The sequence below is a fragment of the Monodelphis domestica genome, chromosome 7, assembly GCF_027887165.1.
Source record: "Monodelphis domestica isolate mMonDom1 chromosome 7, mMonDom1.pri, whole genome shotgun sequence".
Classification (NCBI taxonomy): Eukaryota; Metazoa; Chordata; class Mammalia; order Didelphimorphia; family Didelphidae; genus Monodelphis; species Monodelphis domestica.
The window spans coordinates 61,064,050-61,088,079 of record NC_077233.1 but is presented as its reverse complement, the minus strand read 5'-3'; the positions used below and the strand labels follow the sequence as shown (position 1 = coordinate 61,088,079).

The window sequence follows — 24,030 nt, the reverse complement described above, 5'->3', positions numbered from 1 at the left end:
CTCAGATTAAACAGAACAGTAACTCCTCCTTCCCCAGAACAGCTCCTTAAATGCTTGGAAACACCCCTCTTGTCCCTCTGAGTCCACCCATGAGCAGTCAGCATCCTGAGGCCCTTCAAGTGCTGCTCCCACATCATGGTCTCCCAGTGCCCCCATCATCTGGTCATCCTCAAGCTGTTCACAGGCCGAGAGCTGACTCAGACCATGAAGCCCAGACCTAGAAGAGTCACACCTAGAACCTTGGGGGCAACCCAGAGGGTCCTGGAACTGACCTGGGCATGTGCCTCAAGGGGCCTCACAAGGCTTGTCACCCAGTAAAATGGCCATCCACCAAAGAGCATGTGGTCCTCTGGCTGAGGGCCTGGGCATTCATAAACCACCAACACAGCACACTTTGCAAACACAAATAAAGCACACACAGACGCACCCACCACCCACACGGCAGGACACAAAGGAGACCCACATTGCAGATGCACAGAAATTTTAAAGCTGGGAGGCCTGGTAGGACAAAGGGAGGGAGGGAAGGACCTGAATGGGGGAGAAAGTGGAATGTACCTCGTATGCTCTTAATGTCTTTTTGGATTCAAAATCACCCCTCTGGTTAATAAAAATTTAAATATATGCTTTTCATAGTTAAAAGGTAAAATGATCATATGTGGCATACTTAAAGATGGAAGGTTATAGGGAAATCTGGCAGTTCTTCTGAGGAGGAAAGGCTTCTTGTCCCTCCAAACACCAACATAAGTTTTTTTTTTAATGTAATGTTTTAGAAAACCACTCCAATCCTCAAGAAGAAATCTCTTTTTTTCACAAAACCTTTCCATTTTTTCCTTCCCCTCTTGCACTGTCCCAAAACAGTCTTTGTTTTCTCAAAGCATATACCCAAAAGCAAAATGACCAGGGGCCTTGGACTTAGCTCCACCTCTAACTTGCTAACTTTGAGTCATGACCCACAGGGGCTGCAGGGCTCTGCATGTCCTCCCCAAGGAAGGGGAGGCCAGATCAGAGGAAGGACAGCCTCCGCACTGACCAGTCACCCTCAGACCTCAAAGGGGCCATGTGGGAGAGCTGCTTCTGCGGCTCTGATTTTAGGATGAATGAGCATCCTTGGGATAGAGAGGGCAGGAGCATCTCTGAGGCAGGAGGGCCGAAGAATACTCCAGGGCAAGGGGGAAAAGAGGGTGTAGAGGGAGCATGTAGGACTCCGATAGGCCTGAAGTTCAAATTTTGCCTCAGAGACTGAGCAGCTGGACTAGTTCCTTACTACTTCTGAGCCTCAGCCTGTTCATCTAAAAATGAGGGAGCCGTGGTGCTGAGTTGTTGTGAAGCTGGTAAGACATGAAGAAGTTCATTTCCTCATGACCACCCACCAGAGCCCAGCTGGGTGCCACTCTACTCCCTGGGCCAGGGAGGTTCAGCTGGCATTGCCCTCTGATGAGGACCCAGAAGACTTGGTACATGAGGGCCCTGGGAGGGTGCGCCACGGCCCCAAGGACACCTAGCTTGTTAGGGACACAGCCAGGATTAGAACTCAAATCTCCTGGCTCTCGGTCCCAGGCTCTCCTGGCACCATCCCATTGGGCCCCGGCTGAGCTGGGCACAGGGGCAGGCACTCACCGAAGTGTTCTGACACTGGATGCTGGTGCTGTTGAAGCGCAGGGCAGTCACTCGGGCCGGGTTGCCTGGGATATGGAAGATGCACTCGTAGTTGCGTTGGCCAGACTGAGGCTGGGGAAGGTTCTTGGCGGTTAGTGTGATGGGCTTCACCACTCCCACTGGGACGTAGATCTGGGTGGATGGCAGGATCTGCGGGCAGTCCTGGAGGGGCCAAGAAGAAGGGGATCAGTGAGTGGTGCCCAGGGTCCCAGTATCACCCCCGGAGGAGCGAGGGGCATGGAGGCTGCTAGGTGCCACCTTGGACTTTGCACATGGGGAAACTGAGGCACACAGTGCTTACATGATCCAAAGACTACACAGGGATCTAAGCAAAGAGCTGGACAGGATGACTCTCCAGTCTGACCTCCTTACTTACATGAGAGGAAATGGAGGCACACAGTGCTTACATGGCATGCAGAGGGCCCCCACTCTCACACAGCTAGAATCTAAGGACCCAGATACCAGGCTTTAGAAGGGACCCCAAGGTTCTGGGTTCAAATCTGATCTCAGGCAGTTCCCAGCTGTGTGATGACCCTAGTCAAGTCACATAACGCCCATGTCCTGGCCTCTACCACTCTTCAATCTTGGAATCAACACACAGTACTGATTCTAAGACAGGAAGGAGAAAGGTCAGTTTCGGATCGGTTTCAGGGAAGAGAGGGAGGACCGGCCAATGCTGGAGGTGCAAAGGCTGGCCTGGGACTGTGTGGACGGGCTCTGACCACCCCCCCCCCGCCCCCGGGGAAGAAGAGTGGGAAAGGAGAAGCTGCTTCCAAGAGAAGGCCAGGGAGGGAGGGAGAACCCAGAAATAGCCCAGAGTCAGGCAGAAAAACAGCTCCGGGCCCCTGGGGCCAGCCCCTTCGGCAACAGGAGCCTGATGCAATCCCCTCTGCCTGCTTGCAGTGCCAGGGGAGGCAGGGGAATACCAGGCCACGGGAGCCGGGCTCCCCGAGAGCCACTCGCTTTAAATAGAGAGAATTAATAACCTGTTTTGAAAGCAGGCGATCCAGGAACCCCAATCCTGGGGCTCCCGGGGGACGGCGTCTCTGTCGCGGCTCTCCCGGTCTCCCCTGACTGCACAGAGACCCGAGACAAGTTTACTTTTCTGGCCACCAGGGGAGGGGCGCTCGGGCAGGCGGCTCCTCGGCCTCAGGGCTGGCCCTTCCCACTCTGGCCTGCAGAATCTCGGCGTGTCCTGGCTCTGCGAGGCGCTTTCTAAGTCCCCCAGCTCACAGGCTGGGTCTCCGGGCACCGGCACTCCTTATCTCGTGTCCTGCCCTCGGGCTGCCCATCTGCAGTCCCCTCAAGGCCCTCCCCGGTTCTGCCCGGGTGCCCGCTCTTCTAGAAAGCCTCCTGCCCCACCGCCGGCCCCGGCGTGCCCGGCAGCAGAACGGCCATCAGCCCCCTTTCCGGCCCATTTTTGCCTGAGCCGCACTATTCATCGATGGCTAGGACTGTCCTCTCCAGAGTGATCTTCGATGGGGTGGGCTGCCTCCTAAGGCCGTCTGGCCTCCCCTCGGGACTCTGGGGCCCATCCCTCAGCAGGAAGGGCTGCCCTGGCCGTCGGCCTCCCTCCAAGCGCTCCCCACGCAGCCTGCCCTGGCCCTGGCCCAGAGGAGACTCAAATGAGGCAGGCAGGTGGAGCCAAGGAGACCCGAGTTCAAATCCCATTTCAGATAGTTACAGTCTATGCGACCCAAGGCAAGTCACTTCATCTCTCTCCGCTTCATCCCCTCCTCTAAAACGAGCAGAAGAGAGCCCCTTCCTCCCAGGGATGTGGGGAGGAGCAAATAATATTTGTGAAGCGCTAAATAAAGGGTGGCCCGTGATAATTGTTATTATTCTTAGCCTGCCTCTAATTGAGTCTCTCTGAGTCAGCCTCTTCCCGGGAGGCCTCCATGGGCTCAGAACCAGAGCCCACGGCAGGAGCCGAGGCTCGGAGAAGCGTGGCGGCTCAGGCCGGGGGACGGGTCCTCGCCAGGCCCACAGGGTGTTCTCGGTGCCTCCGGCGCTGGAGTCCCCCCTGCCCGGAGCAGAGGCCTCGGGCCTAGTCCTCTCAGGCAGGGCTAGGCCCGATCAGGAAAGCCTCGTGTACCGGGAGGGGCTGGTGGAGCCGTTCGAGGACTCCTCAGAGAGCCCCCCTGTGGGCCTAGGTTTCTGGGGGTGCTCCCCAGGCGCCTCCAATTCTACCAAAGAAAGAATCTAGGCGTGCTCCGCTCCTGGAGATGAGCTCGAGCTCGGGGAGCCCAGAAATCCCCTCCCAGAGGAGGAGCCGCCCCCTTCTAGGCTGGCCTGCCAAGAACACAATTGGAGCGGGAAGGGAAAACCCAGGGCAGACCCTCAGCAAAGTCGGGTCCCTGGGGGAGAAGAGGCCCCAGAGGCCAAAGAAGCAGGGCTCCTCCTCACATCCGCGACAGCCCCTGGGCCAGGCGATGGAGGAGAATGGGCTAGCGACTACTCAGATATGGTGCTGATCCCCAGGCAGAAGGTGTGGGTTTAGGAAAATAAATAAACTGTAAAAAAAAGAGGGAAATCAACTGGTGGGTGTAAAAACATAACAGGAGATTATGTAACAACTGAATAGGAAATAAAGGAAATTATCAGAAACTGGGGGGGGGGGCAGACTCATTCCACTCTTAGGCTGCTAGAGGGTAACGTAGATAGAGCTCTGGGCCTGGTATCGGGAAGATCTGAGTTCAAATCCAGTCTCGGCGATTAAACCAGTTTGCCTCAGTTTGCACATCTGTAAAATGGGGATAATTCTCTTATTTGGGGGTTTGGGTTATGTAAACAATAGATGGAAGTGTGTTTTCCATGACAGTAAGAATACATTTTAAAGGTATATTTTTAATGAGGATAACAGTAGGCCCTACCTCAAAGGGTATCGGGCAGGGCCTAGCCCAGGGCCCGGCACAGGGCAGGGGCTCTGTAAACGCTCTCGCTCTTCCATTCCACGAAGCCTCCCTGACCACGGCAGGCCTCCCAGAGCTCCCCTCCTGCCAGAGACAGGCCCAATGTGGCGCCCGGCTGGAGTCTGCCTGGGCTGTTCTCTGGCCGTTTCAGGCATCCGAGTCCAGGGAAACTGTTGTTAAGGGTCAAAGGGTTGTGGCCTCCACAGAGTCCCAGGAGTCTGTCCTCGTACAGAGCAGGCACTCGCTAAATGCTGCCTGAGACGACGTGCATCCCAAGCTCCCATCCAGCTCAGACGGCGCCTTTGCTCCCAAGCCCCCCTTCTGCATGCTAGGTGGGGAGGCCAAGCCAGCTTCGGCTCTCCCTGCACGGCCAGTGGCGATTCCAGCCTCAGAGCAGCGCGCTCCCCTGCGCGTGGGGAGGCTGCGCGGTCACTCTCAGCCAGAACAGACGGTCATTGTGCACACACCCACACGGCCTCCCTCTGACCTCCCGGACTCCCCAGCCTCCAGCTTCTTTCTCTGGCCTCCGGGCCACGGGGATCTCCGCTTCCTGGCCTGCATTCCGCACACATCCCTCTTGGCCTGGGCGTCCCACGCTGCCCCGTGGCCCCCTTCAAAACAGGAAACACCTGGTGCTGGCCATGGAGACGCTGCCCCCCCGCCCCCCCACACCCCGCCCGGGAAAGGCAGCACACCCGCCACAAGCTGAAGGGCTCCCAAACCAGGTCTGCCCCGGAGCCTGTCCTCAGGCCTGGCTGGAGTGCTAGAATCAGCCAAAGTCCCCCAGGCCTGGGCTGCCAGCCCCCTCCCCCTGCCACGGTGACCAAGCCTCTGGCCACAGGGAAATGACCCAAGGACGCCTCTTGGGTTAGGCTCCCCCTTTAGGACTTGCCCCGCGTGGGCCGATGTGTCCAGAAAAGGAGCTCGAACGTGGGGCCCGAAAGCCATCCTGAGCCTCATCCGGGCCCTGCTGACACCAACCCCCGTCAAGGCCTGAGGCCCAGCCCATCGATCCACCCAGAAATAAGGATGACAAAGAGCCAGGCCTGGAGATGGGAGGTCTTGGGTTCAAATCCAGCCTCGCTGTATGACCTTGGGCAAGTCCCTTAAACCCAATTTGCTCAGCCCTTGCCACTCTTCTGCTTTAGGACTAATACTTGGTATTGATTAGCACAGAAGAGGGGTGTTTAACGTAAAATAGTATAAAAAGAAATATTTAAAAAGACATCATAGTGACAAGCAACGGGCTTGGGGATGGGGACTCCGGAGGCTCCTGGCCCACCCTGCTCAGTCAGGTCATGGATGCCCGGGAGGCCCGGCCTCTGAGCTCCCTGAGGGCGCCCTCCCTCTCCCTGCCCTTCCACATCCTCCCATGAACACGCCACAGAGGCCACCCAAAGGGCCGGCAGCTCCCGTTGGAGCCTCTGAGCAACGCTCAGCTCGTCTCCCTTCTCCGTCCTGAAAACAGCGTGGGAGGACGCAGGGAGGCAGGAGGCACCCCAAAATGAAGGAAGGAAGCCAGGCCTGGGGCTCCGGATGGGGGTCGGGAGGCCCTGCCTGGAGGAGGCGCCCGAGCAGCCGCAGCGGCACAAACACGCGGCGGGCGAGGTCTGGGCAACTCGGGCCGGTCTCTCTCCCGAGGGGCCTCCAAGAACCCCTCCAGCTCGGACGGCGCTCGCCGAAGCCCCTGCCAGCCGCACCATGCTAGGATTCTAGGAAAAGCCACCAAGACATAAATAAAGTCGATGCCTCGCCCAGGCACCAAAATAATTACTACCTAATTACTATCAATTACAAAGCAGCACTTCAAATTACTTGAAGAACAGACAAGCCGCTTTGCCAGTTAATCAAACTGAGTTTTCCTTGCCCCGTAGGAAGCCATGGAAACCAGCCTCCACTCCCATTCCCCAGGCCCAAAAGAAAGCAGGCGGCCGACTGAGCCAGGACGGAGCACCGTGCTCGGCCTCGGCTCTGAGCCCGGCGTACTGATGGCCGGCTTCTCAAGGGAGGGACGTTGGGAGGAATCCCAGCCTGATGGCCCTACGTGGCTGTTTGGGAGAGCCGAGTTCTAGGCCTTCTGCTGGCTCGCTGTGTGACCTTGGACAAGTCACTTATCCTCTTCAGGCCTCAGGCTCCTGCTCTCTGAAACGGGGGCATAAGAGGCTAGCCGACCACCAAGGCCCGTCCCAAATCTAAAAGGTGATGCTCTTGATCTGAGGAGCTGGTCCCTGACAAAGGAGGGCCTCCAAAAGCGGAGACGATGTCACAGGGAAGTTTCCGCCAGCGTTCCAGAGAACTTCTGAGGATTCTTTGGCTGAGGCACAAAGCTGATGGACGAGGCGGCCTCACCACAGGGACAGGTGCTAGCTCCGGGCCCCCTGGCACAGAACACCTCAGGAGGGCAGCTGGAATTCGGATCCCCCCAAGGAGGGATGCGCCCCCATTCTTGGCTCCTTCGCCTCCCGCCTAGGCAAGCATCTCTGGGACGCCCATCGGAGGTCATCAGGGAGGGGCTGGACAGAAAGGGCTGAGGAAAGTGCCAGCCCTCTCAAGAGGCCCGCTTAGAAGGCCTGGGTCGGCCCAGCCACCACCTACTCTCAGGGACGGACTCCACCTGGGCTCCAGCCCACCCAGCAGGGGGAAGGCTGAGGGCAGTCATCCAGACATCCAAGGGGGAAGGATCTGGCTTGTTCTGCTCGGCCCCAGAGGACAGAACTGGAAACAATGGAGGAAAAGTGGAGAACTGCTCCCAGAGCAACTTGGGAGCAAGAAAGGGGTCTGTGTGAGCTTGAGGTATGAGAGATTTCCCCAACAATGATAGCCAGCCCCAAGCAGAAAAGAGGCTCAAGACCAGAATCAATGCCTCCTCCAAGACACTTTCAAATTAGGAAGGGGAGAAGGGGAAGGAGAGAGAGACAGACAGCAGAGAGCAGACAGACAGTGACAGAGGGAGAGAAAAACAGAGAGACAGAGACAAAGACAGAGGGAAAGAGAGACAGAGACAAAGGGAGAGAAAAACAGAGAGACAGACAGATGGACAGAGACAGAGGAAGGGAGGGAGGGAGAGGGAGACAGAGAGAGATAAAGAGAAGGGGGGAGACAGAGAGATGGTGGGAAGGAAATGAAGGCAGAGACAGAGAAGAAGGAAGGAGAGAGGGAGAGGGAGACAGAGAGCAATAAAGAGAAGGGGGAGACAGAGAGATGGTGGGAAGGAAATTAAGACAGAGACAGAGAAGGAGGAAGGAGAGGGAGAGGGAGACAGAAAGAGATAAAGAGAAGGGGGGAGACAGAGAGATGGTGGGAAGGAAATGAAGACAGAGACAGAGAAGGAGGAAGGAGAGAGGGAGAGGGAGACACAAAGAGATAAAGAGAAGGGGGGAGACAGAGAGATGGTGGGAAGGAAATGAAGACAGAGACAGAGAAGGAGGAAGGAGAGAGGGAGAGGGAGACAGAGAGAGATAAAGAGAAGGGGGGAGACAGAGAGATGGTAGAAGGAAATGAAGACAGAGACAGAGAAGGAGGAAGGAGAGAGGGAGAGGGAGACAGAGAGAGATAAAGAGAAGGGGGGAGACAGAGAGATGGTAGAAGGAAATGAAGACAGAGACAGAGAAGGAGGAAGGAGAGAGGGAGAGGGAGACAGAGAGAGATAAAGAGAAGGGGGAGACAGAGAGATGGTGGGAAGGAAATGAAGACAGAGACAGAGAAGGAGGAAGGAGAGAGGGAGAGGGAGACAGAGAGAGATAAAGAGAAGGGGGAGACAGAGAGATGGTGGGAAGGAAATGAAGACAGAGACAGAGAAGGAGGAAGGAGAGGGAGAGGGAGACAGAAAGAGATAAAGAGAAGGGGGGAGACAGAGAGATGGTAGAAGGAAATGAAGACAGAGACAGAGAAGGAGGAAGGAGAGAGGGAGAGGGAGACAGAGAGAGATAAAGAGAAGGGGGAGACAGAGAGATGGTGGGAAGGAAATGAAGACAGAGACAGAGAAGGAGGAAGGAGAGGGAGAGGGAGACAGAAAGAGATAAAGAGAAGGGGGAGACAGAGAGATGGTAGAAGGAAATGAAGACAGAGAAGGAGGAAGGAGAGAGGGTAGACATCTCTCGGTCAGAGTTTCAGATGCAGCCAGGGGAAGGGTGAGGGCCAATAATGCTCAATCACATGGGAGGAGAAGTGGGGGAGCCTTCCCCGGCAGTGAAATGGGAAGGCAGGATACAATGAAAGTCTATTGTTCTCCAAATCTTTCACAGAATGTTTGTGCTGGAAAAAAAATGTTAAGAGTATAGAACATGAAAACACAGAAGGCTAGATGTGAAGGGGATCTCAAGGCACAGAATGTCAGCGCACAGAACGTGAAGCCCAGAAGCACTCCCAGAACACAGAATGCCCAAGTTGATCCGAAGTTCAAGCTCGGGGCTCCTTGGGTCCGTTTCAGAGCCTTCTATGGACAGGCGAGGACATGTTGGTTGGAAAAGGCTGTGGAATCTGACCAAGAAAACCGAAGGCAGAGACACAGAGCCAGTCTACACCTCCAGATCCCAAGTCACTGGATTTCTTTGTACAGAAACTAGCCTGAGTCTAGGCTATAAGGAATAAAACTTCAGAAATGAAAATAAAATTGGCTTTTAAATCCCCTCAAAATAAGTAAATAAAATGAGTAAGGGGATGAGTGACGAGTGCAGATAGAGGGCCAGAATCCACAGGAAAAACCCTCCACTGCTCAAGGTGGCATTGCACAGCCCCAGCCCCTGCGGGATTCCACGCACCTTTCGAACAGCACTTCTCACTCCATGCCAACAGCCACTTTCCTTGCGTGCTGTCCCAAGGACAGCGCCTCCCCACCATCACTCCCTTCCGCTAGAAAGGCCCCCCTTGCCCTGCCCAAGTCCTAGTGATTCTCCACGCTTCAAGCCTCCCAGAGGGCAGCGCAGGCTCTCCTGCCCACAGGCCTCTCTCCTGCCCCCGAGCTCCCATACCTAGGATAGTATTCTATCCTGCCCTGCTTCAACTGCAGCAGGTGGCCCCTTCCTCGTGGGCAGGAACCATGCCTCCTCCCACCATACATGGCAGAGACATCAGCAGGGAGAAGGCTGGAACTGCAGTCAGAAGGCTTGGGTTCAAGTCCCCCGTCTATGGATGACTTTGGGCAAGTCATGTCCCCTTCTCTGAGTTTCCCCCCCTATTAAATGAGGATGGATCTTGAATGTCCTTTCCAGCTCTAAATCTCTGAGAGAGACCGAGAGGGACAGAAGGAGGGAAGAAGGGGAAGGGGGGAGGAATACAGACAGGAGGGAAGGATGCTTCTGCAGGTGGCCCTTACCTCAGACACGTTGACCCGGCCTTCTTGGAAGGAGCAGTCAGCAGCGTTGTGGGTGCAGATGTGTCTGTATTTGCACCAGTGACAAGGGAAGGATCCATTCACACAGGACAGGCAACTGCGGAGGAAAAAGCGAGAAGGCTGGTGGGATGAATGCTCCTCAGACAGCTCCGGCCTCAAGAGCATCTCCTGCCCCCTCGGGCCTGCCAGCCCAGCCTAGACACCTCCAAATAGCCCTCTCCCCTGTCACCCCAGGCCTTGCCCTCATCTCCGTCTCCTGCCTTAGCAGGAGTCGTAGCAAAGAGCAAACTTGAGTGGGAGCCCAAAGACCTGATTCAAATCCTGCTTCTGCCTGGTTTGCCCTGTAGGACTTCACATGAGTCATTAAACCCTCTCTGGGCCTCAGTTTCTTATTCTGTAAAATGAGAGGTCTGGAGGAGATGATATTCTTCTAGGCAATGGGGGTCAAGTGACTTGCCCAGGATCTGGGAAGTGTCTGAGGCTAGATTTGAACCTAGGACCTCCCATCTCTAGGCCTGGCTCTCAATCCACTGAGAGACCCAGCTGCCCCCTGGAGTAGATGATATTCTTGGACTTTTCTGGTTCAAAATCCTTGATTTCCCACTGAGATCAGCAGGGTCAGAGAGGGGTGGGATGAAGGTTTGGGGCATCCAGGGAGGATGGCTCCATTCACATTTCACCCAGGTTCCCAACTTCCCCAAGGGACCACCCCAGGAATTTCCCCTCCCAGCCCCTTGGGAGAGGGGACAAACGTGAAAGTCAGGAGGGAGTGGGTTCTAATCCATAGCCAAATCATTCATTCCCCAAAGGAGAGGAGAGGATCACAGACTCAGAGGTCATCTAGTCCAATGCGTGTCCTTACAGAGGAGGGAAATGAGGCCGTGGAGAGGCCCTTCTCTGTCCAATTAACCAGGGAGTTCATCCCAGAAGTGACAAGTGAGCCAAGGCCTCCCATCCCAGAGTCAGGGTTCTCCCACTGTCACACAACGCTACTTTCTTCACATGGAAAATAAAGAGGACAATTTTAAAAATTCAAATCCCATGTTCAACATTCCACACTAAAAGTCCATGTGGCAATTGCCATGCTTTCCAGAAAAAGAGGAGAAGAGTTCCATGAACGGATGCAAAGGGAAGGAAAGCCAGGAAAACGCAACATACGCAATGCCTGCACTGACGTCACTGGAAAGAACTACAAGGGAAACTGAATGCTGTGTCCTTCTAAGGACGGTGCGGGGCCCTTACGAAGACTGGCACCAGTGTGCTCCCTCTCTCCTCTCTCACTGCCTCTCTCTGTCTGTCTCTCCTTCTCTCTGTGTCTCTGTGTCTCTACCTCTCTCCTTCTCTCTGTCTCTCTCCTTCTCTCTGTGAAGCTGCTTTCCCCTTTGTTTTTATCCTTAGTGACAAGAGGGATGGATCTGGAAATGAAGGTGAAAGGAACTGACCATTTTTAAGAGAGTTAACACGCGGTGTTCCGGGGTACTTTCTCTGTAAACTGCCCTGTAAGCTCCCAGGTCTTTTCCAGTCTGGTATATTCTGTGTTCTCTATTCTAATAATCTCGGAGGTGGGCTCCCTTCCAACTCTAAAGTCTCCAATTCTAAGCATAAAGAACTATACGTCTGTCCCCGGGTATTATTATGGAAGGATTTTCCACTCCTCCTAAGTGGGCTGAGATGGGGGCTCTGACATGCTCTTGTGGAGAAGGGATGGGGGTGGAAATGAAAAAACCAGCTCAGGCCAACGGGAGTCAAAACAAGGGCCTGTTGGAGGCAGGGTCAGAGGCCAGGCCTCCCCAGAAGCCCCAGGCGGATTCACAAAAGGATCCAGAGCAGAGCCCCGGCCTGGCCACCAGCAAGGACTGGACTGCCTTTCTTTCCCCAACAATGGCCCATGTGGAAGCTGATCCTCCCTTCCCCCCCAAACTCAACTCCTATTTTCCATCAGCCTCCCATCAGAGTCCTGGTCAGAGGGCCAGACGCCCACCTGGCAGCCCCATGTGCCCCCCTGAGCTGCCTGGGGCCGATGGGGCCAAGAAGGGGCGGGCAGGGGGGATTTCCAGTGTTAATATGAATATTCAGGGAAGGCACACATGAACCATGGACCTGTCCTATTATCTCCTCCAGGATGGGAACTGGAAGATTCTAAACAGAATGGCTGGCATGCCCATCTAGAGGAAGGGGTCTAACCCGAGTCAAAAGCTCTGTGTGTCACTCGATCAACATATCTGCCCATTAAATACCTCTTTGGGGTCTCTTTTTCTGTTCTAGGTGGTCTAAAAGTGACAAGGGAAAGGCAAGGGGATGATAGTGAAGAGTGGAGTAAGAAAGGCCTGAGCTCAAATCTAGCCTCATACACTTACTTGCTATGTGACTCCAAACTCTTACAACACTTAACCCCTGCCTGCCTTTGTTTCCCCATCTGTAAAATAGAGATGATGATAATAATAACGCCTACCTCCCAGGGTTGTTGGGAGGCTACAATGAGATAACATAACACATTTTGCAAACCTTAAAGCTTTCTCTAAGTGCTAGGAGCTACTACTGTTTATTAAAGAGGACTGGCTTTCTTGACAGAGCACATAGGTTTGAGGCTTTCGCTTGTGACAGACTTCTTAGAGACTCAGTTTGCACATCTTTAAAATAAGGGGGTTTACTTTGAGGTTCCACATTTCCCATCAATCATAATGGCAAAGATGACAAAAAAAGAAAATGACAAACAGAGGGAGGAACTACAGGAAACAAGGCACACTGGTACATTGTCAGTGGAGCTGTGAATTGGTTCTGCCATTCTAGAAATCAATTTGGAACTTTATCCCATGACATTATTCAATTTATTATTTTTTAATTACTCAATTACGCACCCCCTTCGACTCACCTACATCATTACTAGGCCTCCAACCCCCAAGAAGATCAAAGAAAGAGGAAAAGAACCTATATGTACACAAATATTTATAGCGGCTCTTTTTGTAGTAACCAAAAATTGGAAGCAAAGGGGCTGTCTCTTTCTAGTGGGAAATGGCTAAACAAATTACTGTATGTGAATGTAATGGAATATTATTGGGCCATAAGAAATGACAAAGAGGACAATTTCACATGAAACTGGAAGAACCTATTTGGACTAATGCAGAACTAGGGGAACAATTTATACAATGACAACAACATTATAGAGAAAAACAGCTTTGAGCGCCTTCAGAGGGCTGATCAATGCAGTGATAAGCCAGGAGGCTAGAGGCCTGATGATAAAACATGACTCACCTCCTGTCAAAGGGGTGATGAACTTAATATGAAGAGGGACACATAGATTTTTCGGGCATGGCCGGTGTGGGGGAATTGGTTCGCTGGACTAGGCATGGCTCTTGTGGAGGTTTTATTTCTGAGGGAGGATTTTTGTTGTGATCCATCCAGTGGGAGGAGGCAGAATGAGGGTCAGATTATAAATTCATGCAAAATTAAATTTATTCTTTAAAAAAAAAAGTGGAAAAATAAAATAAAACCCAGAGGCATGACTAGGCATGCTCTCAGGGTCCACCGATGTGATGGTTAGTTTTAGGGAACTTTTTGCTCCTCTTTCTTTTCATTCTTTGTTGCAAGAGACAGCTCTCTAGGGATGGGGAGAGAGGGATCTATTTGGAAAGGAAGGTCATGTAAAACCATTTCAGTCCTTTTTTTCAAAGGTCCCTTTGAGCTCCAAATGCTATGATGCTGGCACCCAAATCCCTCCCCCTGACCACCGCAGTTCTCATCTCTTTCTCCTCCGGCTGCCCTCCTCCTCCTCTCTGCCAGTGTGGCAGGTGGGCATCAAGGTAGGAGCCCAGGAGTTATCCATCCATCAGTCACCTCTGCCAGGGACTCCCTGCATGGGCCAGACTCATGGGCCTAATGGGCCTTGGTTTCCTCACTTGTAAGAGGCTGAGGCTAGGTCTGGGGCCTTCCCAGAGCGAAGGTCCCCAAACCCTGTGATTCTTCCTTACAGACTTTATCGGATACAGTTAGAGATCTTTATGAGCCACAAAGCCTGGCCAGGGGGGAGGCAGGGTCTGATGACAGAGGCCAGAGCAGGGAGGTGGGAGGAGATGGGGAGAGAAGACAATGGAAGAGGCAAAAGAAGGAAAGTGCACCCTGCCTCGGGGCCAGGCAGAGATGTGGAGACCACCGGAGGCATTTAAGGATGGGGAAGGCCCACCCCGGGCCCCTCACTCTACCCCTCAGTCCCTCACCCAGGAAGCCTACGTCCAGCAGGTACTTAATAAATCTTAATCAGTGTGGGCTGATTCTTGACAGAGCCCATCCAGAAGGAGCACTTAATAAATGTTTGCTGATGGATTAATTTGACGATAACATGGCAGCATAAACAACGAGGTAGGGCCGTCTCATGGGGAAAAAATGATCTGGGAGATACATTCTCCGTTTGAAGGCAGGGCTTTGTAGTCTTTCTGAGAGTGGGGGGCCCCTCCAGCAGCCTGGGGAAGCCCCTCACCGAACATTTTTCAGTGTGTAAAACAAAATAGATAGGAGGACAAAGGAAATGAATTATAGTGAAAATTATCAAAATATTATCTACATACATATGTATCCTTTTGCATTTTAATATAATTTTTAAAACCCTTCCCTTCTGGAGAGAAAATGAGTAATGTAACCATGGGAAAATATTTAAAAATAAATATTTAAAAAAAATAAAAAGAGGCTCAAATTAAAAAACAAAACAAACAAAAAACCCTTCCCTTCTGTCTTAGAATTGATACTGTTGGTTCCAAGGCAGAAGATGGGGGTTAAGTGACTGGCCCAGGGTCACACAGCTGGTCAGTGTCTAAGGTGGATCTGAGGTCTTCCTGATTCTGGGCCCCCTCACTGCCCCTGCATGTGGGACTCCTCCCGGAAGCACCCTGGCAGTCCAGCATCAGCGGCGGTGGTGTGGGCTGGTCTCGCCTTCAGAGAGGCCAAGGGATGTGTCCCAGGCCACACTGTCTGCGCCCCCTGCCTTGCACTCCACGGGCCCACTCCTGCCACAATGGCCGGATGAAGGGGCTTTCCCCATCCCACCAAGGCCCTGGACCCGGGGAAGAGGGGAGAGCAGCCGAGTCATCATTCTGGAAGATGGAGGAACCCAGGCACAGGCCCTAAGCTTGAACCCGGGCCCCGCCGCTCACTCCCCGTGACCGAGATCCAAGCACTAAGCTCTGCGCCTCGGCTCCGTCACCATCCCGTGAGGGGTCCGCGGAGACCCCTCAGGCTGTGCAATTCCACACGGAGCCCATCGGGCCGGGCCTAAGGGAGCTCCCGTCGGGGCAGGCTGCCATCACGCCATCCCCGCCTCGTAAACATGGTCCAGAATGGATGTCACCCACGCCAGGGGATGCTGCTCAGCACGCGATGGGTTCTGCTCTGAGCGCTTTGGGTTGTTTTTAAATGAGTTGACTTAAAATGCGGGAAGACAAGCACCGACTCATCCTGGGCCGTCCCCTGCGCGGTCACAGCTGCCCCCCTCCAACAGCAGCTTCCGGCCAGGCTGGGCTGCTCACAGTGCGGGAGGCCTCTGGCACACGCCGCTCGGGACTCGCTGGGACAGAGCCTCCTGGGGCCGGGCGCGAGCACCAACCGGTCTCTGGCGCCGGCAATTTGGATTCGGAGGCCGGGTCTAGCTGGGAACCAAGACTCCCCGGCCCTCCGTGAGACTCCTGCCTGGCTCGGGTCAGTAGAGACGGCCTTTAAGGGATGCCTGCGCTCCCTCTGCCCAGAGCCTCCCCAAGAGTACGAATGCTCCATTTCAAGCTGAGCAAACTACAGAAAGAGCACGTTTACTGAAAAGACACCGGGGGGAGAAAACCCATTCTGCCATGTGGGCAGCCCACTGGGCTGGAGGGAGCAATTATCAGGCAGCTCGGGGGGCCCACCGAGATCCCCGCCTCACCCAGCCTTCTATACCCCGCCAGGCCCTCAACACACACTGCCTGGCCCCACCCCACTTTACGGACACGGTGATGGTCCCAAAGAAGAGGCATGTCTTGTCCCAAGCCATTCAGCTAGTGACCGGGGATACCAGGGTGTGAGGTGAGGCTGATTTAGCTAGAAAAGGATGAAGATGGCCATGGGATCATGGAGGAGAAAGGAGGGGAAGGGAGAAGAGCTTAAAGGGAAAAGAGGAGAGAGGGGAGATGGCTGGAGAGAGAGAGAGGAAGGAAATTACAGGCAAAGATAGGAGGAAAGGAGGAAGGAAGGCAGGAAGGAAGGGAGAGAGGAAGGGAGGGAGGAAGGGAGAGAGGGAGGGAGGAAGGAAGGGAGGAAGGGAGGGAGAGAGGAAGGGAGGAAGGGAGGAAGGAAGGGAGGGAGGAAGGAAGGGAGGAAGGGAGGGAGGGAGGGAGAGAAGAAGGGAGGGAGGAAGGGAGGGAGGGAAGAAGGGAGGAAGGAGGGAGGGAGAAGAAGGGAAGAAGGAGGGAGGGAGGGAGGAAGGGAGGAAGAAAGAAAGGAAGGGAGGAGGGAGGGAGACAGACATCCATTGGGCAGAGCTCACTGGTCACATAAGCCATGTCCCACAAAGAGTGGGAGCAGTGTTCAGAGCGAGAGCCCCTGAGGGCTGGCTGATGAAGGAAAGGCTTCCAGGAGGAGCTGGAAATCCAGAAGGCCCCATTCAGAGATGTAGAGATGATGGCTCTCTGGCAGGGAGGGCAGAGGAGGAAGCTCAGGCCTGGGACCTTTGGATTGCCTGAAAAACTGGGAGGCAAAGGAGTGGGGGAATCTGAGGGGCTCACAGCGCCTCTGAAGCTGCTTCTGGGGAGCCACCTACACGGAGCCTGACCTCCTATTTCCCCTGACTGCAGGCCAAGTGCAGAGGCCCCCCATGCCTCACAGGAAAGCAGAGGTGGGGGAAAGGGTTTCCGAAACCACATGCGGCTTCCTGGGGTGGGAGGCCCGACCTTTATACTCAGGCTGACATCAGGCCTTCACTTCACCCTTGGGTCGAAGCCAGGAACCATTCGCTCTCACTACTCTGACCTAGAGAATCTCTGTCCCTTCCCAGAATCACGGGGGCTCAGGGGTCTAGCTCCGTATCTCCCCAGAGGGGAACCCCAAGTCATTGGATTCTTTTTGTGTTTTGAATTACAAACACACCCAAGAGCAGGCAGGTGCTCCCACAGAGTAGGCCTGAGGCCAGGCGGGTACTTTCACAAAGTAGGCCAGAGGCCAGGCAGGTGCTCCCACAAAGTAGGCCCGAAGCCAGGCGGGTACTTTCACAAAGTAGGCCCGAGGCCAGGCAGATGCTCCCACAAAGTAGGCCAGGGCGGCTGGAGCAGACTGGGGTGAAAGGGATTGGGGGAACCACCTGTCTTACAACAGTTCTCCTCCTCAGGTACAGGCATGCCCTGGAAGAGCTAGAAGAAGGCCCGGAGGAAGGCTCTGAGCAAGAGCAAGTCTGCACATTGTGGTCGGGCCTTCAAAGTGGTCAGTGTTGGCCCTCCCTCCTCTCCGCCCTGCTCTGCCAGGGCCCAGCCTTCATCCCAACCTCCCTGGCTCAGGCCTGGTTCCCCGAAGGGCATGTTGCCCAATAGAGAGCCTAGAGGAACCCTGAGATTACCCAAACCACCCCTTCCTTTTACAGGAGAGGAAACTGAGGCTCGAGAGGCTAAGACTTATATGAGTAATAAGCACTGCGATTGGTCTCTGTCCTTGGCCCGCGCCCCAAGCTCAGCCGCCTCCTGGCAGTGGCAGCCTCACCTAAGTCATATGAGGAAGGCCTGAGTTTAAATCTAGCCTCAGACATGGTGGGACTCTGGGCAAGTCACGCTACCTCTGTGTGCCTCAGTTTCCTCCTCTATGAAACGGTGATAATACAGCCCATACCTACACTATTTATTACAAACCTTAAAGCACGCCATAATACTTTTATTATTAAGTCCCTCAAACCTCTCCTTCCCTCCTCTGTAAAAATAAGGGCTCAGGGATGGCGAAGGCCCCTTCCAGCCCACCATCCTAGGATGGCCTTGTAACCCCCTCACTCCCCCATCCTACAGAATGATCAGGACAGGCACGAGGCCTCCAGGGCCCAGGCTTTAGGGAAATAAACAACTGAGGGACACACTTCAAATTCCTCGGACCAACTTCTCCGCACAGAAAGAGCCAGAGAAAGCTGGAAGCGACCCCCCCACCGGCCCCATCCCCGAGCCGGGCTGCCAGGCGTCTGGCACTGAGGGAGCCTCCCAGCCGGGCCTCCCTCTCCGGGCCTCTGCTCTGCGAGGAAGATCATGCACAGGAAGAGGAGGGCCTGCCGGGGGCCTGCCCTGCTTAGGAATGATTCATGATCCCAGATTGTCTCAGGTCAGGAGGGAAGGACTGGAGAGCGTTCCTTTGGGGAGTTTTCTTTTAAAGGATCGCCCAGCTTCAATTCATCACAGTCCATTCTTAGCGTCCTCATTACACAGATAAGAAAACTTGAGGCTCCAAAGTGCTTGGTTAACCCAGAGATTTCGCTGTGCCACAAAGCAGGGCCTCTGGGACCCGCGGCTGGGCTTCCAGGGGCCCCTGGTGTCCGGCCCTGCAGGCCCCCCTCCCCAGGCAGCCCCCCAGCACGGCGGCCGCCCCTACTTACGACTGGTGGACGCTGCAGTTGTAAAAGACAAAATCCACGGCCGCAAACTTCTTTCCCGTCTCCTTGGACTTGAGGTAGAGCTTCACCACCCTCTTGTCTCCTTCAGAGAAACAGGGAGGAAACGGGTGAGTCTCTGAGGGGAGGAGAGCCTCCTGCGGTCCCCCAGACCCTGGGTTAGAGGGGCAGCCCCGGAGCGGTCCAGCGACCCGTCTGCGATCCCACAGGGAGCTCTAGAACCCGGGGCTCTGGGCTCCTCACCCACTGCTATAAATAGTGGCTCTGCGCCTTGTCTACCGGACCTGGGAGCTGGGAGAGCAGACTGGAGACCCGGGGAGCCCAGAACGGAGGCTTTATCCACTGGACGTCGTTGCGGCCTCCCGCCCCAGCCCCAACCCCTTTTCATGGCAACACAGAGAGGGCAGAGGAAGAGAAGCATGTCATCCCTTGGCCTCACAGCCTCCTCATCCCCGTTCTTCACCACCTTCTCCAGGAAGCCAGGCTTGGAGCCTCAGCACAGGCCCCCCCGGGGTCCTCCCCACGAGGAAGGCCTCTGCTGCTGCCTGCCCGCCTGAGCTCATCCCGACACTCCAGCATTCACAAACTAAACTCCAAGGAGCTACGGAGATTTGTTTTTAATTCATCGGTGTAGGGAAGAATTGTTTAAAGATATTTTCCTGAGTCCTGGTATAATGGGTTTCCTTTGTAATCCTACATCTTTGATTTTATGCCTTTAAAAACATTCTTCTGGGGAGCCATCCCTGGGCATCCCCCCATCTGCCTGAGAGGGTCCTCAGCCCCAGAGACTGTGGGGTAGAATCCCCAAGCCCTGAGGGTCCCCGGGCCCAGAGACTGTGGGGGGAGAATCCCCGGGCCCAGAGGGTCCCCAGCCCCAGAGACTGTGGGGTAGAATCCCCGAGCCCAGAGGGTCCCCAGCCCCAGAGACTGTGGGGTAGAATCCCCGAGCCCAGAGGGTCCCCAGCCCCAGAGACTGTGGGGGGAGAATCCCCGAGCCCAGAGGGTCCCGGGCCCAGAGACTGTGGGGGGAGAATCCCCAGACCCAGAGGGTCCCCAGCCCCAGAGACTGTGGGGGGAGAATCCCCAGACCCAGAGGGTCCCGGGCCCAGAGACTGTGGGGGGAGAATCCCCGAGCCCAGAGGGTCCCCAGCCCCAGAGACTGTGGGGGGAGAATCCCCAGACCCAGAGGGTCCCCAGCCCCAGAGACTGTGGGGGGAGAATCCCCAGACCCAGAGGGTCCCGGGCCCAGAGACTGTGGGGGGAGAATCCCCGAGCCCAGAGGGTCCCCGGCCCCAGAGACTGTGGGGGGAGAATCCCCGAGCCCAGAGGGTCCCCAGCCCCAGAGACTGTGGGGGGAGAATCCCCGAGCCCAGAGGGTCCCCAGCCCCAGAGACTGTGGGGGGAGAATCCCCAGACCCAGAGGGTCCCGGGCCCAGAGACTGTGGGGGGAGAATCCCCGAGCCCAGAGGGTCCCCGGGCCCAGAGACTGTGGGGGGAGAATCCCCAAGCCCAGAGGGTCCCCAGCCCCAGAGACTGTGGGGGGAGAATCCCCGAGCCCAGAGGGTCCCCAGCCCCAGAGACTGTGGGGGGAGAATCCCTAGGCAATGGGCATCTGCTGTGAAGCTCCCCCGCTTCTCCTAACTCTGAGGACCCTCGCCCCTGTCTGCACTGCCATACTGACTCACAGGAAGGGCAGCTCTTTTTTGTTATTACTTCTCTCCCCCGCCGTGATCTCCCCTCTCTTTGAACTCCCTATCGGGCTCACAGCCTGAAAGCAGGAGCTGAGCCTCCCATGGTCCCTGGTGCGGTAAGGCCGCCCCCCCTCACGGGTCTGCCCATCCTTCCAGGACCCAGAGACAGCCTCGTGCCTTTCCGGTCTCCCTAGCAGAGGCCGGGATGGAGCAGGGCCCTAGAGGCCGGCTTGGGCTCTGGCCCGGTCTGACCCCCGCCTCCTCCAGGGCTCGGACACTCCCACTCAGCATCCTCTGACCCCGGGTCTTCCAAGGAACTCAGTAAACATGAGTTCAGATGCTCCCTGTGGGAGCCGCCATTTGAAAGGAAAACAAACACTTTGTCCAACACCAGGAAAGCCCTGGGCGGCCCGAAGGAGCTGGGGGGGGGGGGGGGCGAGGATCCCGGAGGCCTCCCTGGGAGTGACTCATGGCCCCCGGGCACATCGTGCCCATTTACAGGGGCTGCCACTCCCTCTCGGCCCGAAGTCCCAGCCGATATCCCAGGCACAGGATGTGGGGCCTGATGAAGGAGCCAGTGGAGTGGGGCCGAGGGGGGGAGGGGAAAGGCCTGACCAGGCGCAGATGGCCCTGGGGGAGCCGGCCAAGACCCAGAGAGGGGAGGAAAGCAGGTCAGAGGGCAGCGTGGCAGCCTCTGCGCTCCCTGGTTTTTCAGGATGTTTCTTGGGCTGACCAGGAGACAGACATTCTCAGATTTACCTTCGATGGCAGCACTAAGCCCAGCCTGCAGCCCCAGCGCACATGAAGGAGCCCATCATGAGGGCTGCCAGGACTCCCCGAGGGCTGCGGTTCCCAGGTAAGAAGGCAGGTCGGGCCAGGGGCTGCGGTTCAGAGGTAAGAAGGCAGGCCCAGCCCCGGGCTGCGGTTCCCAGGTAAGAAGGCAGGCCGGGCCCCGGGGGCTGCGGTTCCCAGGTAAGAAGGCAGGCCGGGCCAGGGGGCTGCGGTTCCCAGGTAAGAAGGCAGGCCGGGCCCCGGGGGCTGCGGTTCCCAGGTAAGAAGGCAGGCCGGGCCAGGGGCTGAGGTTCAGAGGTAAGAAGGCAGGCCGGGCCCGGGGGCTGAGGTTCAGAGGTAAGAAGGCAGGCCCGGCCCGGGGGCTGAGGTTCAGAGGTAAGAAGGCAGGCCCAGCCCCGGGCTGCGGTTCCCAGGTAAGAAGGCAGGCCGGGCCCCGGGGGGCTGCGGTTCCCAGGTAAGAAGGCAGGCCGGGCCAGGGGGCTGCGGTTCCCAGGTAAGAAGGCAGGCCGGACTAGGGGCTGCGGTTCCCAGGTAAGAAGGCAGGCCGGGCCAGGGGCTGAGGTTCAGAGGTAAGAAGGCAGGCCCGGCCCGGGGGCTGAGGTTCAGAGGTAAGAAGGCAGGCCCGGCCCGGGGGCTGAGGTTCAGAGGTAAGAAGGCAGGCCCAGCCCCGGGCTGCGGTTCCCAGGTAAGAAGGCAGGCCGGGCCCCGGGGGCTGCGGTTCCCAGGTAAGAAGGCAGGCCGGGCCAGGGGGCTGCGGTTCCCAGGTAAGAAGGCAGGCCGGACTAGGGGCTGCGGTTCCCAGGTAAGAAGGCAGGCCGGGCCAGGGGCTGAGGTTCAGAGATAAGAAGGCAGGCCCGGCCCGGGGGCTGAGGTTCAGAGGTAAGAAGGCAGGCCCGGCCCGGGGGCTGAGGTTCAGAGGTAAGAAGGCAGGCCGGACTAGGGGCTGCGGTTCCCAGGTAAGAAGGCAGGCCGGACTAGGGGCTGCGGTTCCCAGGTAAGAAGGCAGGCCGGGCCAGGGGCTGCGGTTCAGAGGTAAGAAGGCAGGCCCGGCCCGGGGGCTGAGGTTCAGAGGTAAGAAGGCAGGCCGGGCCAGGGGGGCTAAGGTTCAGAGGTAAGAAGGCAGGCCCGGCCCGGGGGCTGAGGTTCAGAGGTAAGAAGGCAGGCCCGGCCCGGGGGCTGAGGTTCAGAGGTAAGAAGGCAGGCCGGGCCCGGGCTGAGGTTCCCAGGTAAGAAGGCAGGCCGGGCCCTGGGCTGCGGTTCAGAGGTAAGAAGGCAGGCCAGGCCCGGGGCTGCGGTTCAGAGGTAAGAAGGCAGGCCCGGCCCGGGGGCTGAGGTTCAGAGGTAAGAAGGCAGGCCAGGCCCGGGGCTGCGGTTCCCAGGTAAGAAGGCAGGCCCGGCCCGGGCTGCGGTTCCGACCCGGGGGCTGCAGGGGGCTCAGCTACTCACCCTGGCCCCGCGTGATGGGCACCACGTCCTTGGAGGAGGGCGAGCGGCAGTAGATCTTGCCGTCCTCGATGCGGCTCTCCGACTCGGTGAAATCCTCGAAGGAGCAGTTGACGCCGGCCGAGAGGTCGGGCACGTTCCAGGCCTGCAGGACGAGCTGGGGTGGGGAGGGAGGGACGAGAGGGGCGCGTTAGCAAGCGGCGAGGCCTGTGGAGGCCCCGCGTGGCGGCAGGCTCGCGCGGTGGCACATACCGGGACTTCAGACATGGTGACCGAGATGTTCTTGGGCCGCACGGTGAGCTGCACGCACTGGAGCAGGTCGGACGCGAAGCGCTGGGGCTCGTCGGCGCGCTCGCAGCGGTCTTTCCGGGAACAGCTGGGAGGGCGGCAGGGAAAAGAAGGGGACGGTGTCAGGGCGAACACGGGGGCAGGCGGGCCTCCGGGCTCCCCCTCCCCATGGCGGACGGCAGAGACTCCCCACGGGGACATTTCAGAGCCCGGGGGCGGCCGGGGCCTGCCCGGAGGAGGACGAGGACATTTGGGCAGCCGTCTCTCAGGCCAACACCAGGGTCCTTCCCTCCATTTGTTTGACTCTGTGACTCCATGGACAGAGAGCTCGCTTTAATCCAGCTCGGTAAAGGAGCCAAGAGACATGCGTAGAACCATAAACAAACAAAGGCCGCAGCGTCCGGCCCTGGCCCATGGGCGGCCCTCTTCCGCTCCCAGGCCTCCCCTCTGCCCTGGCCTCGCGGCGGGAGAGCCCAGAGCGGCGTCCCAGCTATGAAGCCCGGCCAGGCCCCATGCTGGGACGGCGCCCGCTTCCCTGGCGGACAGCGTGCGAGCCCGGGAGGGGAGCCACAGACAGCCCGAGCCCGCCTTCTCTTCTACAAATCCCCCAAGTCACCCCGAGAAGCAGGCTCCCACGCCGACCCCCATTCGGCCTCCTTTGGGGCTCTCTGCGGAATAGATATTGGGCCCAAAGGCCGCCGAGGCCCAGCAGGGAGAGAGGGCAGCCGTCCTGCCCCGGGAAGAACCCCCTCCAGAATGAGGCCTGCCCCAGCAGGGCGCCATCGCTGCACCCTCCCGGCCCTCCCCCACACTCACACGTTGTGAAGGGACACACCAGCCGCAGTGGGGATCCCGGGAGCCCAGGCACAGCTCGCACGTCGAGTACTGCTCGCAGCTCTCTACCGGAAACCCGCGTCACTGCAAGGAGAGGCGGGAGGCTCCGTGGCGAGGCTCGGGGCCGAGGCCTGGCTGCTCCCCACCCGCCCCCATGGCCGCTCCACCAGGAAAGCCCCAAACCACGGGGGGCACAGGAGGGGGGCTGCCCAACCAAGCCCGCAGTCAGACGTGGAGCCAGAAGGGAGGCCTGTTCCGAGAACAATAACGCAGCTGGCAGCTCGCCGGATGGAAGGGTCGGCTTGGGCGACCAACACCCGAGTTCTAATCCCGCTTCAGGGCATCGACGAGGTGGGTGACCCCAAGGACGTCCCCCACGCCTCACGAGCCCTCACGGACTACCATAAAAGGAGGGAGTCTCCTCGGACACCCTCCAAGGTCCTCATCAGCGGTAAATCGAGGGCCGTCGGCCCGGGCTGTGGAAGAGGG

At 57.2% G+C, this 24,030-nt stretch overlaps 1 protein-coding gene across 1 annotated transcript in view; it reads right to left on the bottom strand.

Annotated features, from left to right (window-relative positions):
- Positions 1-24,030, bottom strand: part of PLXNA1 (plexin A1) — a 260,073-nt gene that overhangs the window by 99,195 nt on the left and 136,848 nt on the right. Inside the window, 7 exon segments of the mRNA XM_056804732.1 lie at positions 1,618-1,818; positions 9,883-9,997; positions 18,479-18,578; positions 22,423-22,576; positions 22,672-22,795; positions 23,524-23,534; positions 23,536-23,625. Of these exon segments, the coding sequence (XP_056660710.1) occupies positions 1,618-1,818; positions 9,883-9,997; positions 18,479-18,578; positions 22,423-22,576; positions 22,672-22,795; positions 23,524-23,534; positions 23,536-23,625 (795 nt within the window).